The sequence below is a fragment of the Bubalus bubalis genome, chromosome 11 (genome assembly GCF_019923935.1).
Source record: "Bubalus bubalis isolate 160015118507 breed Murrah chromosome 11, NDDB_SH_1, whole genome shotgun sequence".
Lineage (NCBI taxonomy): Eukaryota > Metazoa > Chordata > Mammalia > Artiodactyla > Bovidae > Bubalus > Bubalus bubalis.
The window spans coordinates 82,120,747-82,138,133 of NC_059167.1; the positions used below are offsets into that span (position 1 = coordinate 82,120,747).

Below are 17,387 nucleotides of genomic sequence, written 5' to 3' on the forward strand. Positions count from 1 at the left end.
CCAAGGGATCTTTCTGACCCAGGGATTGAACTGGCATCTCTTACATCTCCTGCATTGTCAGGTAGGGTTGTTGTTGTTGTCTTTTTTTTACCATCAGCACTTTTTTTTTTTTTTTTTTTTTTTACCATCCTGGGCTTTTGGGAAGCCCAGAGATCAGCTTAAGTGGCAGTAAAGGAGTTGCAAGGGGGAATATCTGAGCCTGCCACCTGCCACCCTGAAGGAAGGGCGGAGATGAAGCTTCTCTACACAGGAGCAGAAGTGCCCATTTCCTGTCTCTTGCAACATGGAAGCTCCTCTCCCTCAGCTTCTTGACTTTCTCTCTAACCTTGACCACCACCAGAACAGGACGTCAGAGCTGGAGAGGGCTCGATGGATCATCTGGCTCCTGCTTATTTCCCAGCAACCCTTACACACTTGGTAACATGAAATCACATACACGTTGGTGGCAGCCAGGGCTGGAAACCAGGTTTCCCAGTGATTATCACAGAGGTTCTGCAGCCATCAGCTCCATCCTGGGACATGTTTAGGGACAAAATGGTTAACTGTGGGTAGGATGATAGGATAGTAGATATAACTGGTAGGAATTTCATCTCCAAATAACAGTGGTTAATGTGTGTTTGTCAACTTAGAGGGAAGTCTTTGCTGGTGGTGGCACTTTTCAGTGGCATGCTGGCTGAGCACACTGCCATTCTCAAGAACTGAAGGCTGCTAACACATAGTTCAGAGCAATGCTGGATGACGGAATCAGTTGGGAGCAATGCTGGATGAAGGAATCCAGATCTAAACTTAATTTGAGGCCCAGATTTGACCAGATGGCATCGAACGGGGACAGAGGCACAGTCTGGTTCTTTGGTCCTCAAACCATCCTCTGCACAAGGGCATGATGTGTGGGCAATGGAATGACACCAGTGGGCAGACAGGGTGATTCTGGTTGGGACAGGGTTGGTAAGAGCTAGCACCTTGCCAGAAGTAGTGGCCTGACTTTAAGCAGTATGAAGAGAACTTTAGGACCCAGAATGAGGGGGTGCAGAGGCCCCAGATCTGTGATGGTCAGACCCTGTTGGGAGTGTGTGGTCCATTTTAAGAGGGACAGAGACAATCAGCAAGGTCAGGAGGGAGAAATGAAGATGGTGAGAACAGGCCATGACCAGAAAGAGGACATGGGAATGTCAAACTGGGGGAGAAGACTCAAGGGGCAGAGGATCTTCAGATTCTAAGGGCTTCTAGTTGGAACAGAAGCCATATTGATTCTGTTAATCTTGAGAGCAAAGAACAAAGACCAGTGAATGTATATACACTTGCTATGGAGGAAGACTTTCTTACCATTAAAGCTGTCCAAAGATAGAATGGGCCTAAATAAGTGGTGGTGAATTCACCATCATGAGAGAGGGGGATAACCAAATGTGTACTGGTCAACAACTTTGTGAAAATGGGGTAGAGAATATTCGAGGACTAGAATGTTCTCCAAAGTTATGAAGGAATCTGACTCTTGGGATGGCCCAGAGGGCTAGAATGACTCCAAGAAGATCCTTTATATTCACCACCTCCCCAAGGTTCTGGGGTCCTTCGTACTTGATCTGAGTGCTACAATTTTTTTCTCTCCTCTCTGCTCCTCAGTTTGCTCTGCCAGGTTGGGGAAATTCCTTGATGACCAGTGGTGCCACCAGATACCCATAACTGGAGAAGAAGAGGGAATAGATTGGCCAGTGAGAGGGAAGGGCAGGGTGCCAGGGCTGGGCCCCAAAGACAGAAGGGCCCCAGAGGGAAAGTCCCCATGCTAGAGCATCCTATTTCCCCCAGGGTGTGGCGGGTGCTGACTCAGGTTGGCAAATCTAGGGGAAGAGATGAAGGGAAAGCAACCAGGAAATGCAATTGAAAAGCTGGAAAAACTTCTTGAGCCAGAACTAGTCTCTGTTACAAAAGCCAGGTACTGCATGGTGGCTGGTGAAGATGACAACCTTGCCTTAAAATTGCCCAGAGTGTGGTGAGGCTGGGAACATGGCCAAGAAACTCACTGCCTGACGGCCTGGATGACAACCACCAGCGCACAAGTCGGGGGTATGCCTTGGGTTTGGGGCATATACAATGCGAGTGGTGCCAAGAAGTAGTAGCCCTGGATTCCACGCCTGCATGAGAAACAGAATCCTTGGAACAAGGAGAGACTGTGGGGTGCTCTGGCTGGTAGATGAGAACAAGGGACAGAGGATAGTCCCAGGAAGGAGGAGCTGCTTGCTTTGGGAAGGACCCAGCCCTTACCTCTTCCCTGTCCATTCCTTTGTTCAACAGAGAGTGACTGGGTGCCCCAGAACTGGACGTCATGGTAGGCATGGAGGCCATATGGATGCATGGAGTTATGGTCCTGAGCAGGCCCGTCCCATAGAACCTTTGGAAACAGTATAGGGAGGCAGTCAAGTAATGTCATAGGCAAATGTAAACTTACGGCTCTGCCCTTAGAGAGACATGTGTGACTCTGGAGGAGCTCTTATGCTAGTGGGTGAGGTTCCCAGGGAAGTGAGCTTGGAGTTGGGGCTGCAGGTGCCGGGGAGGAATCCTGGCTTGGGGCTCAAACACGCATCTCCTCTGTGCCTCCCCAGCAGCAGACCCTATGGTGCCTGCAGTCAGGTCATCCTGCAGGGGTGCACATCCCTGCTTTCTCTCTGGCCATGCTCTCTTAAGAAGGCTGCTTTGATTGCATGTCCCCTCACCTAGTCCAGTGTCTGCACCATGGTAGCCACTCAACAACCATTTACATAATTCAGCCAGTCAATCCTTGAGTAGTAATCCCTGAGTACCAATACAGCTCACCCCACACCATGATGAAGACTGCCAAGGTGCCTGCTCTCATAAAGCTTATTCTCAAGCTGGGGAGACCCACTCTATAGAAGCAAATACATACAAAAGATGGTTTCATCTAGTCGTAAGTGCCCCTAGGAAAATTAAATACCCCTAGGGCATTCAGATAAAGCTAGTGGTGGTGGTAAGGGTCCTGGGAAAGAATGAATGAGTGAGTGAATGAATGACGAGCCATGGCAGTCAGAGCAAGATATGCTGCACCCATCTGGGTGGGGAAGAGGAGGCCGAGCTGGGACTTAGATCCTTTAGATACCAGAGCTGGGAGCTTAGGGTGAGGTGGGGAAGGGTGGTCAGAGGTGTCTGCACCCTAGGCCTCATGTGAGGTGGGGAGGAAGTGGACGGGGAGTGGTGTGGAACCTCTGAATTCAGTGCAAAGAAGCAGAACGGCTGGAATTGCTGACTAAAGCAACACTGTGTCTCTGTATCCCCTTTGCACCCATCATGACTCAGGCTTGAGTTCCGAGGGGAGTGGAAGGGTGGGGCAGGGAGGACCTGGAGCTGAGGTTCAGGAAGCTTGCAGGCTTGGCCAGCCTCCCCAGGGCTTGTTCCCACAGAGGCCCCCGGTCCCCCCACAGCTGGCAGCTGTCCTGTGCAGTCCTCTCCCAGGCCCCAGACCCCTGAGCAGGGGGCAGGGAGCTGAGGTTGAGGCAGGAAATAGATGGGCTCTAGGTTAGACATTTACAGCCAGCCCCCTGTTTACACTGCTGAAACCGTGTAACTCTGACTGTGACTCGAGTCCAGCCTAAACCCAGAATGGGACTTGAACCCACAGTTTTTTATTTGTGTATTTATTTTAAATGTCAAAGCCTAAACATTTTTTTACTATTTATGTATTTGGCTGTTTCGGGTCTTGGTTGCGGCACTCCGGATCTTCACCGTGTCCTGTGAGATCTTTCCTTTAGGCACACGGACTCTCTAGTTGTGGTTTGCAGGCTCTGTAGTTGTGGCATGTGGTCTTACTTGCTCCATAGCACGTGGGATCTTAATTCCCTGACCAGGAATCAAACCCATGTTCCCTGCATTGCAAGGCAGATTCTTAACAACAGGACCACCAGGGAAATCCCTCATCATCTTTTTTTTTTAAGTTTATGGAGAATCACACTTTAAATTTGTATTTATTTTTGGCTGTGCTGGATCTTCCTTGCTGCTCGTGGGCTTTCTCTAGTTGGGGCAAGTGGGGGCCACTCTCTAGCTGCCAGTGCTCAGGCTTCTCATTGCAGTGGCTTCTCTCGTAGAGCATAGGCTCTGGGTGCACAGGCTTCAGTAGTTGCGATGCACAGGTTTAGTCGCCTGGTGGCATGTGGAATCTTCCCAGGCCAAGGATCAAGCCAGCGTTCCCCGCATTAGCAGGCAGATTCTTAACCACTGGACCACCAGGGAAGTCCCCCCTCATGGTCTTTTAATTGAGATCACAGGCCTGTTCTCAGGATTTAATGAAGTTCAGGTTCTTGATGTCTCATTGCAGAAAGAATTCAGTGAGAGACAAAGGGATAGGTAAGAAGTGGATTTATTTGAGAGAAACATGCTTTACAGAGTGTGGGCCGTCTCGGAAGACAGGAGGCCCGGAAATATGGGGTGTCAGTTTTTATGGGCTGGGTAATTTCACAGGCTAATGAGTGGGTGAGTTATTCCAACCATTTTGGGGAAGGGACAGAGATTTCCACCCATGTTTTGATCTTTGATGGTTGGCCTTAGAACTGTCATGGCACTGGTGGGTGTGTCATTTAGCTTGTGGTGTTGGAGAAGACTCTTGAGAGTCCCTTGGACTGCAAGGAGATCCAACCAGTCCATTCTGAAGGAGATCAGCCCTGGGATTTCTTTGGAAGGAATGATGCTAAAGCTGAAACTCCAGTACTTTGGCCACCTCATGCGAAGAGTTGACTCATTGGAAAAGACTCTGATACTGGGAGGGATTGGAGGCAGGAGGAGAAGGGGACGACAGAGGATTAGATGGCTGGATGGCATCACTGACTCGATGGACGTGAGTCTGAGTGAACTCCAGGAGTTGGTGATGGACAGGGAGGCCTGGCGTGCTGCGATTCATGGGGTCACAGAGTCAGACACGACTGAGTGACCGAACGGAACTGAACTGAATGTATTACAATGACCGAAAGCTGGAATCTGATACCCCATGGTTCTGCCCTGCTTCCATCACCTTCTCATTTTTTGCGTCAGCCAGTTGGTCAGAGATACCTCCTTGGGGACTCTCTGGGGACAGAAGCTCCACAGGTGGCCTCATCTGGGCACCCCTAACGCTTGGGCAGTTGCTCTAGAAAGAGGAGTCCACTTCAGGTGTGACATGCATCTTGCAGGAGCAGTGTGGGTCGGCTTCTGAGGAGCCCAGGGCTGGCCAGGCTGCTGAGGCCCGGCTCCTCGGCTCCACTGCTGCTTCTTGCAGCCATTTTTCTCCGTTCCTTGGGCCTTCAGTTGCTGTTTCTCTTACTCTCCCTGCTACCAGGGTAGAGAAGATTTTGGCGATGGGAGCAGCTGCATAAGAACATGGGAAGTGGTGGTGCCTCTGGACCCAGGGCTGCCCCTTGCTTAGAAGTGTAGGACACAGGGGCCAGAACAGGCCTTTCGAGCTTGGAAAATACAACCCCTTAGCACAAGAGAGGCCCAGATTTGCATGCAGTCAAATCTCTTCTCTGAGTATGTTTAGCTCTCTGCTTGCACAGGCCTGGGCTCTCTCTGTGGCTGCTCCTAGGTTGGGACTGGCAGTGGTGAGTAGGGATAAAAGGAAGGCTTCTCACGTTACCTTTGTATACCTTTTGGATTCTGACCCACATTCTTAAACAATGCTATTAGAAAAGTACATTTTAAAATGCTAATCAAAAGTCTCTTTTCCATCCTGCCCTGAGCTCCTTTAGGGGATTAAGCATCTCCTGGGGACTGACCAAGTCCCTAGATTTGCTCTGGGAGGGGTGGGGCTCCATCTCAGCAGCCTGTGTCTCGCCAGGGCTGACCTCCAGCAGGCTGGTGTCTCCTTCACAGCTCCAGCACGCTCTTTCTTTCTCTGTGCCTGTTGTTGCTTTCAGTCCTGCAGCAGCCCCCTCCCTTCCGACGGGCCCCGTCTGTTGACTCCGCCTCCTGCAATCTCTCCTGAACCCACATCCCCACTGCCATCACATCCTGGGACACTGGTCAGACTCTATGCAGCTCTTCTGATGCCTGCCTGTTTTCCCCCGGTCCATCTTCCCCACCCCTGAGCCCCAGTCAGCTTCCTCAGATACAAATTCTGCACACTCCTCTCCCGCTTACATCCTCCTGTAGCCAACAGCATTAGTGCTCTGCCCAGCTCTGCCTGGATGCCCCTTTCCATTTTTGTACCCAACGCCCCCTTCAAGTGCTTTCAGGGTTGACACCTGCAGCTCTTCTTGGAGGGCTGCCCTTGATCTGGACCTGGTTTACCCCGCCCAGCCCCACCTGGGCCACGCTGTGGCTGGCAACTGCTCAGTGGTAGTGGTGGCGGGGAATGAAAGCCCAGCTTTTCGCCCCAGCAGGGCTACCCTGAGGCCGTACACTCTAAGGCTGTCCTGCTGGGCTCCAAGGGAAGTCACCTCCACAGCTGAACTGGAGCTCCAGCTGGCCTCTCTCCAACCACCTACCTCCCCTGGGTATTCTGCTTTAAGAGTCACTCAGCGTCTAGATGAATCCCTCATGTGGAAACCTACAACCCACAATTTAAATCTTAATCACTGATCTGTATTCATCTCCTTTCTCTGAAAATTTATCCCATATCACATCTACAGTCACGTCATAGCAACTTCTAGCTGTCCTGCAACATTCTGTGTTTCAATACCTGCTTTATTATTTTTTTTTTTCAGTTAGGAAAAACTACTCCACCCCCATTCTTTAAGTCTCTGATCAATATCACTCCCTTCAATTCCCTAATGGAGCCAGCTGCTTCCTCCTGTACTCTGTACTGTGTACTTATTACAGCACCCATCTCATCAAATTGAACCAGCCTTCTCTAGCATGGTGCTGGGCAGAATGCGGGTGTCAAAGAAATGTTTCTGAATGAATACTGATACTCCCAACATGTCCTAAGACTCTCCATTGGGTTTCTCAGATCTTGATATTCTTCTCCTGCCAATCAACACTCACGCTCCATGTTTCATTCTCTCAGACCTCTACTCTACTGTTTACATTTCTAAGATTAATTAAGTCTTGTTGGAGGGAAGCAGTGTGGTGTCTTTTGAAGAAAACCGCTCCCTCTGGCTTCTTGAGACACCAGGATCAAGGCTGTACCCTGCATGGTGTGGACTCTTGGGGCCCCAGTTCACTCACTTCCTACGGTAAGTGGAAGGTCTATACTGACTTCTAAGGTCTTCCAGGGCTGAATGAAAGTCCTCTGTGGATTGCAGCCTACTCTGTCTGGTTCTCTGCTCTCCCAAAGCCAAGAACGGTGCCTGCTGCAAAGCACACTCTTGCCTATTTGTCAAGAGAAAGAACTGACTTTACTGGCTCCATATTGCTTGGCCCATATGTGTTATTTCACTTAATTTTCAAAGGAGTGGAGTCAGGGTTTGTATGCAGATTTGTACACCATTGAAGCCTATTTTCTTCCCATCATGCCTTGTGACCTTTAGGGGACAAGGCCCTCATGAAAGGATTTGTCCCAGTGATGGCTTTTAAAGATGGCTGTGGAAGGCTGGAGGAGATCCTGAGGCCCTTGTCCTTCTTAAAGCATATAGGCAATTGCTGCTGCCCCTGACCAATCTCAGGGGGTTTAGGGTGGTGAGTGGAAGGGGGTGAGAGGGTGGTGAGGAAATCTGATTGCTCTGATTTAAACGGGGTGCCTCAGCAAATGGTGGAGTTTAGGTACGCAGTTCCAGTCACATGCTTGTAAGCTGGCTGGCTCTTTTGAAAAAAAAAAAAGAAAAAAAACCCTGGTTGACAGAAGTTGTTGATTCCTGTAGCATGTATATTTTCACCATGGCTGAAATCAAGCAACCGCCGCGAAGTGGCTGGCTGCAGGATTGGAGGAGATGCACATATCAGCTCTCATGGGTGAGACAGCCACCCCGGCAGTCACTGGAGCAGTAACCGGGGGCTATTCCCAGAAAGCCATGGGAAGATCGCAGCTTCCATAGGCTCTGTAGGCAGCTGTGGGAGGCCTAAGCTCTCCCCCTGCCTTCTTGGAAGATTAGAAATGGCCTCTGCCACTCTGATTTATAGTAGCTCTCCCATTACCTTGATGACCGTGGAGCTGCTGGCGGGAAGGTGGCCTCAAAGGGGCCCTTGGCTCCTTGGAACACATCCGCTGTTGCCTTGCCTCAGGCTGGGACAGACCCCCAAGCAGGGAAAGCAGCTCTGAAAGGTTCTTATGATCAGTTCTTCAGGAAACAGTTCCTGGGGTGTCATCCCAAGAGGGAGAACGCGAGTGCGTCGGTGTCGTCAACTATTCCTCTGCCTCCCCCTTGGGATTTTCCTCCCCAGTTCCAGGAAATCCTGAATATCATGGACTCTGCCTTCCCTGGACTGGGCCTCACCCTGGGATCAGGCCCAGCTAGAAGGCAGTGGGCATCCCTGAAGAGATGGCAGAATGAGGGCATGGGAAAGCAGTGAGGAAAAGGGGTGTGCCTGCTTCTGGCTGGGGAGGTACCCCGCTCCCTGGCTGGGGCAAGGGACAGGCAGCTCTGCAGGGAAGAGCAGGAGCAGATGTGGAGGAAAGGGGCCTTGTCCTGTGGATGCAGCTCCTTGAGAGCCTCAACATGTTGCATATCGTTAGGTCTTCCTCTAAAGTACCTACCACCTTGCTGAGCAAAGGATAAGCACTTGAAAATGAGCTGAAGGAGAAATGAGAGCTTTATTATTAGCCCCTAGAACATTTTTCAGTGTTAAGGCAAAAAGTAAAATGCAGGGGTAAGGAAGGCCTGAAGAAGGACCTATAAAGGCCCCCAGGGCTCAACCAGGACACAGCAGAGGCTTCTCTTCAGATCAACGGTGTGCAGTAGGTAGGCGGGGAAGGAGGCTGTGTTCCAACTGAGATAGACCAACCACTCAGCCCAAAGGGAAGCAGAATTGTGTGAGGCCAGCGGGGTTAGAACTTGCTAGCATAGAGGGTCAGGACCCATTTGGGCACCCAGAGAAACCCAGGCAAGTAGGAGGCCAGCCAGCCCAGGTTGGAGACATGGGAGAGGGCGGAGCTCAAAGACAAATAATCCTGGACAGGGCGGCCTGTGGACCAAAGGAAAAGGAGAAGGATTAGATCCTTGTTTCCCATTTCTCAGACACCCCCACGTGGCTGCAGAGACCGAGTGGAATGTGAGGAAGGAAGGGAGAGAAGGGGAGAAGGAGTGAGCTGGAAACGGAAGGAAGAGAGGTTCAGGCTGGCTGCTGGGCCAGAGCTCTTACCATCAACATCCTGCAGGCCGTAGCGCCGTGCGAGGTCACAGGACGGCAGCACCTTCCCGCTCAGGCTCAGGATATTGGGATCTGTGGGCACACAGACAGCTGAGACAGCCTGCGAATGGCCCAGGGTGACCAGGCCTGGGCCCAATGGCACAGGGCATCACCAAGATAGACTTAAGAGCCCATATTTGTTTCTTTCTGTTTCTAGGAAGGTTTCTGGGCCTCTGGCTCCTGGCCACTGTTCCCAGGATCCAATTGCTGAGGCTCCCACACCTCAAACTGGGCATCGGACCCTTTGGGTGTCCAGAAGCCATAGAAAAGAAGGGCGTATTCCTGGCTCAGGACCCAGAACCAGCGGCCACCACCCTGCAGATCCTCCACGCCCTTTCTCGTTACCAGCCGCCCCCAACCTTTTCACCTGTTGCCAACGCCACCACACATTTGCCACTCATTTCTGTGGTCTCCGCGGATGAGAAACAAAATTTGAACTGAAATACAGGGGCAGAGATTGAAGGGTTAATTTCCAAGAGCACTGCCCAAGTCCCTTTCTTGCTTTCAGCTTTTGTTACAGGAGAGGGAGGCGCTTGTCACCGCGCCTGCAGGATTCAGCATCTGGGAAGGTATGGGAATCACTCCTTCCCACATCCGCGAGCCCTGTAACCGTGTTCTGGTACCCACTGCCTTTCTGCCTTTCCTAAGTGGAAGAATATGGGGATGCCAACCGCATCTGGGCCTTCTAGATTAGTTCAGAGTGGAGGTCAAGACTATGGGCTCTGGAGGCGGATAGTCTTTCCACTTACAGGATATGTGACTTGAGCAAGTTTCTTAACCTCCCTGAGTGTCAATCTCCCAATCTGTAAAATGGAGCTACCATCTCCCTTACGGAGTGAAGGACAGAATGCGAGTCAGCGCTCAGCCCTGCGCCTGCCACAGTGAGCCCTGGTATCTACTCTCTGTTGCTGTTACTGTCTTGTCATTGGAGAGGGAAAGACTGGTTCCTTGCATTCCCTGCCACCCTCGCCCTCCCCCGGCCACCTGCTTAGTCAGGGGATCTGAAGCATTCTCCTTCATCATGTGCTCCTTCAGCAGCTCTGTCTGCACCAGCCCCGGCCACAGAGACACGTAGCTGACCCCGTGGCACCGCAGCTCCTGAGCACAGTCCGCAGCCATCCTGTCGCACTGCAGAGGGACAGAAGGCCGGGTGGGAGTCAAGGCACCTGGTCGTGGCACCTCCCTCTCCTGCCTTGCCTGCTTCCGCCGAGGATGCCCCCAACACCTGGCCTTCCCAGGAGCCCCGTCTTAGCTATCCACCTTCCCCAGTGTACTGGCCGGCCAACGGAGAGGAGCCCAGGCTAAGGAACTGTCTATACAGGGGAGAGGAAGAGGGGAGGGCCAGTCAGCCTCACCGCCTGGACCACCAGGAACCATCTCTCCTGAGCTCTGGGAACTGTGACTGTCCACCCCAACCCCTGCGCCAGTGGGTCCTCACTGCAGCTTTGCCCACACCATAGGGGACGTTGAAGAGATACTGCAGCCCCCCAACAGAGGAGATGATCACGATGAGCCCCCGGCCAGCTGGTACCATCAGCTGAGCCCCATACACTGAACACAAGTAATGGCCTCTAGAAGGTGGGGCAGAGAAGAAGAAATGAACCATGTCAGCGCTGTCTCGAGAAGCTTCTTCTGCCCCCTAGTGGCTTCTGAGCCAGGTGGTGGTGGTGGCTTAGTCACTAAGTCACGTCCAACTCTTGTGACCCCATGACTGTAGCCTGCCAGGCTCCTCTGCCCATGGGATTCTCCAGGCGAGAATACTAGAGTGGGTTGCCATTTCCTTCTCCAACAGGGCCGCCAACCTGGTGAACCAAGGGCCTGAGGTCACATTCTAAGAAACCCACAGGTAAAATTAACCACTGAAAGAGGAGAAATGGCAATCTTTAGAAGACTGTAACGGAAAAAAAGTGCTCTGTCATGACAGCAATGACAAAGCTAAAATAGATCTGGGGGATAAAAGATAATAAATACATAGGATCTACAAGGAAAAACTATAAAGCTCTATTTAATATAAAAGAATACAGGCCGCTCTCTCCCTCTGAGATGGCCCACATTTTATGTATGGACTGTGTTTCTCTCTAAATAATCCACTTCTCACCTAAATATGTAAAAAAAGAACAGATTCTGTTTAAAAGAACCAACATGTAAAACTTGAGTTCTGCTTAAATTAATCCACAGATTCAATTTGAGTGATATCTCAAGACTTCTGGAGAAATTGATAATAATCTAAAGGTCAATGAGAATAAATGTGTGAAAATAGCCGGGAAAATTCTGAAAAAGGAAGAATAATATCTTGTGGGTGAGGGGGATATGCTGCCATAAAATGTACAATGACATAATAGTTAAAAGAATGCAGAGGACTTCCCTGGTGGTCCACTGGCTAAGATTCTGAGCTTCCAATGTAGAGGGTTCAATCCCTGGTCAGGGAACTAGACCCCACGTAGATCCCACATGCCACAACAAAGGTCAAAGATCATGCCTGCTACACCTAAGACCTGGCTCAGCCAAATAAGTAAATATTTTTAAAAAAAGAATTCAGGACTGGCATTATAATACCTAAATACGTCAATGAAACAAAGTACTCAATAGTAAATCCAAGTGTAAGGAAGAATTCAGCAAAGTAGTAAGGGAACATTTCAAACCAACAGGGAAAGATGGCTGTTGTTCAGTTGCTCAGTGGTGTCCAACCCTTGGAGACACAACTGAGAGACTGAACAACAAACATCTGGCCAACAAATAATTTGGGCTTCCCAAGGGGCACTAGTGGTACAGAACCCGCCTGCCAATGCAGGAGACATAAGAGACACGGATTTGATCCCTGGGTCAGGAAGACCCTCTGGAGGAGGGCATGGCAACCCACTCCAGTGTTCTTACCTGAAGAATTCCAAGGACAGAGGAGCCTGGCAGGCTACAGTCCACTTCAGAGTTGGACATGAATGAAGTGACTTAGCATGTATGCACGGTCAGTTATTTAGTAGGTGGGATGGGTTCTCTACCTCATTTATTGCTTTAAAATGCATTCCCAAAATACTTGGGTATAAAAAAATGAGTGCCTAAAAGCAATAAAAGAAAGTATAAATAAATAAATGAATTTGCTCAGTTGTGTCCGACTCTGCGACCCCATGGACTGTAGCCTACCAGGCTCCTCCCTCCATGGGATTCTCCAGGCAAGAATACTGGAGTGGGTTGCCATTTCCTTCTCCAATATCTCTTTGAGCCCCTTTTTTTGGGGAGGAGGCAAGAATACTGGAGTGGGTTGCCATTCCCTTCTCCAGGAGATCTTCCTGACCCAGGGATTGAACCCGGGTGTCCCGCATTGTAGGCAGACGCTTTACCATGGGGAAGCTTGTCTCAGTATCACACCAAGATATAAATAACTTATACATTAAGACATGTATATACGTAGATATACAAATACATACATGTATATACATTTAAGTGTGTTTAGAGAGCTGAAGAAAGCATGCAGGCAAGTAATAAATTGGGAAAGATATTTGTAAAACACACATTAAAGGTATCTATTCTACAAAGGTCTCTTATAAATTGATGTGAAAAGAATAATTTAGTAACACAACTCACGAAAAGAATAAAGAACCGATACAAATGTAAAAAACAAAAGCTCAACTTCACAAATAATAGAGAAATGTGAATTTAAAAAACATCTTCAGATATCTTTGGCTTATTAGAACGGCCAAACTTGCCTGACCTCGTGGCCTGATATTGTCTAGTATGATAGAGGACATGGGGAAACAGATATTCTCCTTCATCGTTCTGAGATTATAAATTGGTGGGGTCTTTTTAGAGGACAGTTTGATAATGTTTACTAAAATCTCTGAGGTACATATTTTTTAGCCTAATTTTTTCCCACTACTGCAACAGATAAGGGCTTAGATAAATAAATTATGGTATCTCTTCCCACTGGAATATTTAAATGAATGGTAGAATATATACTAGGCTATTAACAGTAGCTATATCTCAGGCAAAAGAGGAAGGGTTGGTGATTATGGAATAAGATTATACTAATCTACCCAGTATATTTGGGGGTTTCCCTGGTGGCTCAGTGGTAAAGAATCCACCTGCCAATGCAGGAGATGTCAGTTAGATCCCTGGGTCAGGAAGATCCCCTGGAGAAGGAAATGGCAACCCTCTCCAGTATTCTTGCCTGGGAAATCCCACGGACAGAGGAGACCAGCAGGCTATAGTCCATGAGGTCGCAAAAGAGTCAGACATGACTTAGTGACTAAAGAACAACAATGATATCTCGGGCAAAAGAGAGGGGTGGCGACTAGGGGAATGTGATTATACTGGTCTACACAGTATATTAAAAAAAAAAAATAACAACACACACATACTTGATAACCAGAAAAACATTTTTTTTTGCACAGGAGACAGGACTCTCCAGATGAAAACAAGTAGAGTGAGTTACGGTATCAAAAAGAAGGCCAACCTCAGGCAATGTAGAGGAGAGGCACTATAAGTATGTGTGTGAGAGGTGAGAGGAGGTGTTGGTGCGCTTCCAGCAGGGTCCCAGAGTAACCTTCGCTTTGGAGCATTCATCAGGGCTCTGGTGCCAGGGTCTGGGCCTCTGCTTTGCAGGCTCAAAACCCTGACCAGCAAGAGGTGAGAGTGTGGAAGGCCCCTCTCTTTAGAGGGCTAAGGACATGGGTGTTGCCAATTTCTAGCTCTTTGGGTTTTTCTTGACTCTTGGTTGACCATCTCCCTTTCCTCACAACATTTATTCCACTTTGGAAATGACAAGTGGATTGTAATCCTGCTTCCCTGAGATTGCCACTAGAAGCCGAGGGTTTCCTTAGATGCTTTAGACATAGATTTGCATGTAATCTCTAGGTGACTCCCACAGGTGGCTGATCATATCCATGCAGTATAGTTTCTGAGAGGGTACCCTCTTCCCAACAATAAACACAGACCTGAAGGATGTATGTCATGCTGGGTGAACTATAAATGCTGTGTTTCATCTCATTCCTTTTCCAGATGCATGTGAAACCCCTTCCCTCTCTACTCACACCTGGAACACTCTTGCCTGTGGGCCTGGAGTGAGGAGGGTAAGGCGAAGATGGCTGGCATTCAGTCTTCCTCACTGACCTGCTGATCTAAAACAAAACAAGTCTTTCCTCTAGCCATGTTTGGAGAAGGAAATGGCAACCCACTCCAGTGTTCTTGCCTGGAGAATCCCAGGGACGGGGGAGCCTGGTGGGCTGCCGTCTATGGGGTCGCACAGAGTCGGACACAACTGAAGCGACTTAGCAGCAGCCATGTTTGGACATACCGTGGCAAGCTTTACCAAGCGAAAGAGTCTTCCTTATGGATCATGCATTTGGACAGACAGAGTGAGACAGGAGAGCAGGCAAGGGCGAGTTCAGATGAAAAGTACGGACAGAAACAAGGCCAAAGTTGACGTTCCTGGGTCCAGATTCACCTGCATGAAACTCCTTCAGAGGGCAGTGGACAAATAGGACAGATGGGAGAAGAAAGAGACGAGGAGATCAGAAGGAAAAGGAGAGGGCGCTTGTTAATGTTTGGCTGAGTGACTGAGGGGAGCCCAGGCCCTTAAGTGGGTGGCCAGGGAAGCACCTACCTGAGTCCCACGTTGTTGATGTCATCCCAAATGGAGGCGGGGTTTTTCCAGAATGATTTCTTAGAGTTGTTCAGGATCGGCTGGAAGGCACAGGGAGAGTGATGAATAGTACGCTCTGGAGGCAAGAAGGGGCTGGATAATGGAAGGGACAACCAGTGGGGATGAGGACTCAGAGGTCAGAGGGGGAGGTCCGAAGTGTGGAGCTGGGGTCAAAGTTCAAAAAGCACCTGGACTCCAGCATAGGCATTGTTGACCAGCACATCCAGACGTCTTTGCTGTTCTCGATCCACCTGCTCAAATAGGTTTCGCACTTCACTCTCCTGGCTTGAATCACATACCACGGGCACACACCGGCCTCCCTGGGATTGCGCCTGGAAAGGGACAGAAGGGATATGAGGTCTGAGTTGCACAACGTGAGACAGAACTCAGCTCCCGTCAGCCTCAACGTGGGAGCTGAGGCAATCCTAGGCCTCAGGCAGTAGCTGAGGCAACATGGTGGGCAATACTGCCCTCTGGTGTCTGTTTGAGGAGTTTCAGTAATGCTGCTGCTGCTGCTGCTAAGCCGCTTCAGTCGTGTCCGACTCTGTGCGACCCCATAGACAGCAGCTCACCAGGGATTCTCCAGGCAAGAACACTGGAGTGGGTTGCCATTTCCTTCTCCAATGCATGAAAGTGAAAAGTGAAAGTGAAGTCGCTCAGTCGTGTCCGATTCTTAGTGACCCCATGAACTGCAGCCCACCAGGCTCCCCTGTCTATGGGATTTGCCAGGCAAGAGTACTAGAGTGGGGTGCCATTGCCTTCTCTGTCAGTAATGCTAGGTACTGTTGTGGAGCAAGGGGGATGGGGAATCCCAGGTTTAAAATCTACAGACATTTTCTGAGGTCTACTATGTTCAAGGCATTGTATTACTCTGCATGTGGAGGCTGAGGGACAAATAGGCTTGGAGTAACTCTTGAGAAAGGAGTTCTTTTTCTTCATTCTTGGTCATTTCCATCTCTTGTGCCCTTAGCTCCCACCCTTCACCACTTATCTGGAATCTCAACTCAATCCCAGCCTTCTTACCCTCACTCCACCAACACTGCTGCCTGGTAAATGAAAAAACAAAGCTCTCAGACACGAACAAACTCTACTTCCTATTCCTATACAAATGTGTCCCCTCCTCTATAACTTCAGAGAAAGAAGAATAATTTATTCAAGAACAATCTTCATATCCTGAAGATTCATGCTCTGGGTCCCAGCCTCTGACTTCCCTGCCGAACTGCTCACTCACATTTCTAGAACATTCTGGACACACTTGTTGCTTATCATGTTCGTACTCATTACTTTCATCTCATCACTTCCTATATTCACATTACATTGAAAGGATCCATTTCTGCCTTAGACTTCAGAGCAAAAGTTATGTCTTACTAAATTTGGTAACTCCAGTGCCTAGCAAATCAAAGGCACCCCAAAATTTATTTAACTGAAATTCAGTAGAAAAATCCAATGAAAACACAATTCAATAAAATCTTAACAAGAAAAGAGAAAGAGCACAGGTCCACAACTCTTGAAATGCAATTCCAAAATCCCTAAAGCTCTCAAATAAAGTTTTTTTTTTTCCCCATAAAATTCACTTAATGGCAAAATGTGCCCTGATCTGAAGTTACTTATGGGGTTTACTTATCCCACTTAGAATAAATGTTCATGTTTATTGAGGAATATTTTGGTTCCAGGTAAGGGATTAAGAGGAGTAGTTAATGGAAAGAGCTCCCTCGGATGGTTTCTGCCCCCTGGGACTCCAGAGGACGCACTCACCTCCTGAGCAGTGGCCTGCAGTGTGTCCAGGTGGCGGCCAGTGATGTAAACTGTGGCACCTGCTTGGCAGAGCTGCAAAGCGATGCCCCTGCCAATACCCCTGGAGGCACCAGTCACCACGCACACCTGGCCCTTCATGGTAGCTGGCATGACTCAACAAGCAAAGGGGTTAAATCTGTGGAAGCAAGGACTTGCTCTGAGGGAAGCCTGCAGACTGCGTTATGTCGGAGGGGGGTGATCCTGATAGAGGTAGGAAGGGGAGCCAAGGTTGAGATCCTTTGATGGGGAGAGAAGTTTCTGAGAGGGATAACTAGCGCAGGCCCCGGACAAGGTTGGCTGTCCCTTTTGGGAGACCAAGGAGTGAAGAAGGGGGTTGCGAGGGGCTGTCCAGGCCGGCCATCTACTGGGACTCTGAGTGGGACTGTGGCGGGGCAGTCCCTCTCGGCACGTCTTGCAGAGTCCTGAGCTATGGAGTTCAGGCCCCTTGCCCAGAGGTGCGGCTTCCGCGTGGAGGGTTGGCGCGAGGCCCAGGGACCCTGAGCCCGATGTGGAGGGAGCTCGAACTCCATACCTGCCACCTGTGCTGCCGCTGGAGTCCTCGCGCCGTCTGGCTCACAAAGTTCTCGAAGTCGAGGAGTTTTAATTCTGGTCGCAGGGGCGGGACAAGAAGCCAAGAGGACGACGGTCGAGTAGAAGTACACGTTCTGGTCCGGTTTCCGCAGGAGACTCGGAGGATCGG

At 49.6% G+C, this 17,387-nt stretch overlaps 1 protein-coding gene across 2 annotated transcripts; it reads right to left on the minus strand.

Moving 5' to 3' along the window:
• Positions 1–8,643: 8,643 nt before the first annotated feature.
• On the minus strand, positions 8,644–17,359 carry DHRS1 (dehydrogenase/reductase 1). 2 transcript variants are annotated; one of them, XM_006061440.4, is made up of 9 exons: positions 17,220–17,359; positions 16,649–16,823; positions 15,082–15,225; positions 14,855–14,934; positions 10,697–10,829; positions 10,243–10,386; positions 9,626–9,695; positions 9,211–9,291; positions 8,644–9,033 (listed from the first exon to the last, which is right to left on the minus strand). In XM_006061440.4, the coding sequence occupies exons 2-9, from the start codon at positions 16,796–16,798 to the stop codon at positions 8,897–8,899; spliced, it is 939 nt and encodes a 312-aa protein (XP_006061502.2). In that variant the 5' UTR covers positions 16,799–16,823; positions 17,220–17,359; the 3' UTR covers positions 8,644–8,896. The 2 variants fall into 2 exon arrangements, with proteins under 2 accessions (XP_006061502.2, XP_006061503.2); XM_006061441.4 differs by lacking the exon at positions 10,697–10,829 and adding an exon at positions 14,283–14,364.
• Between the last annotated feature and the right edge of the window lie 28 nt (positions 17,360–17,387).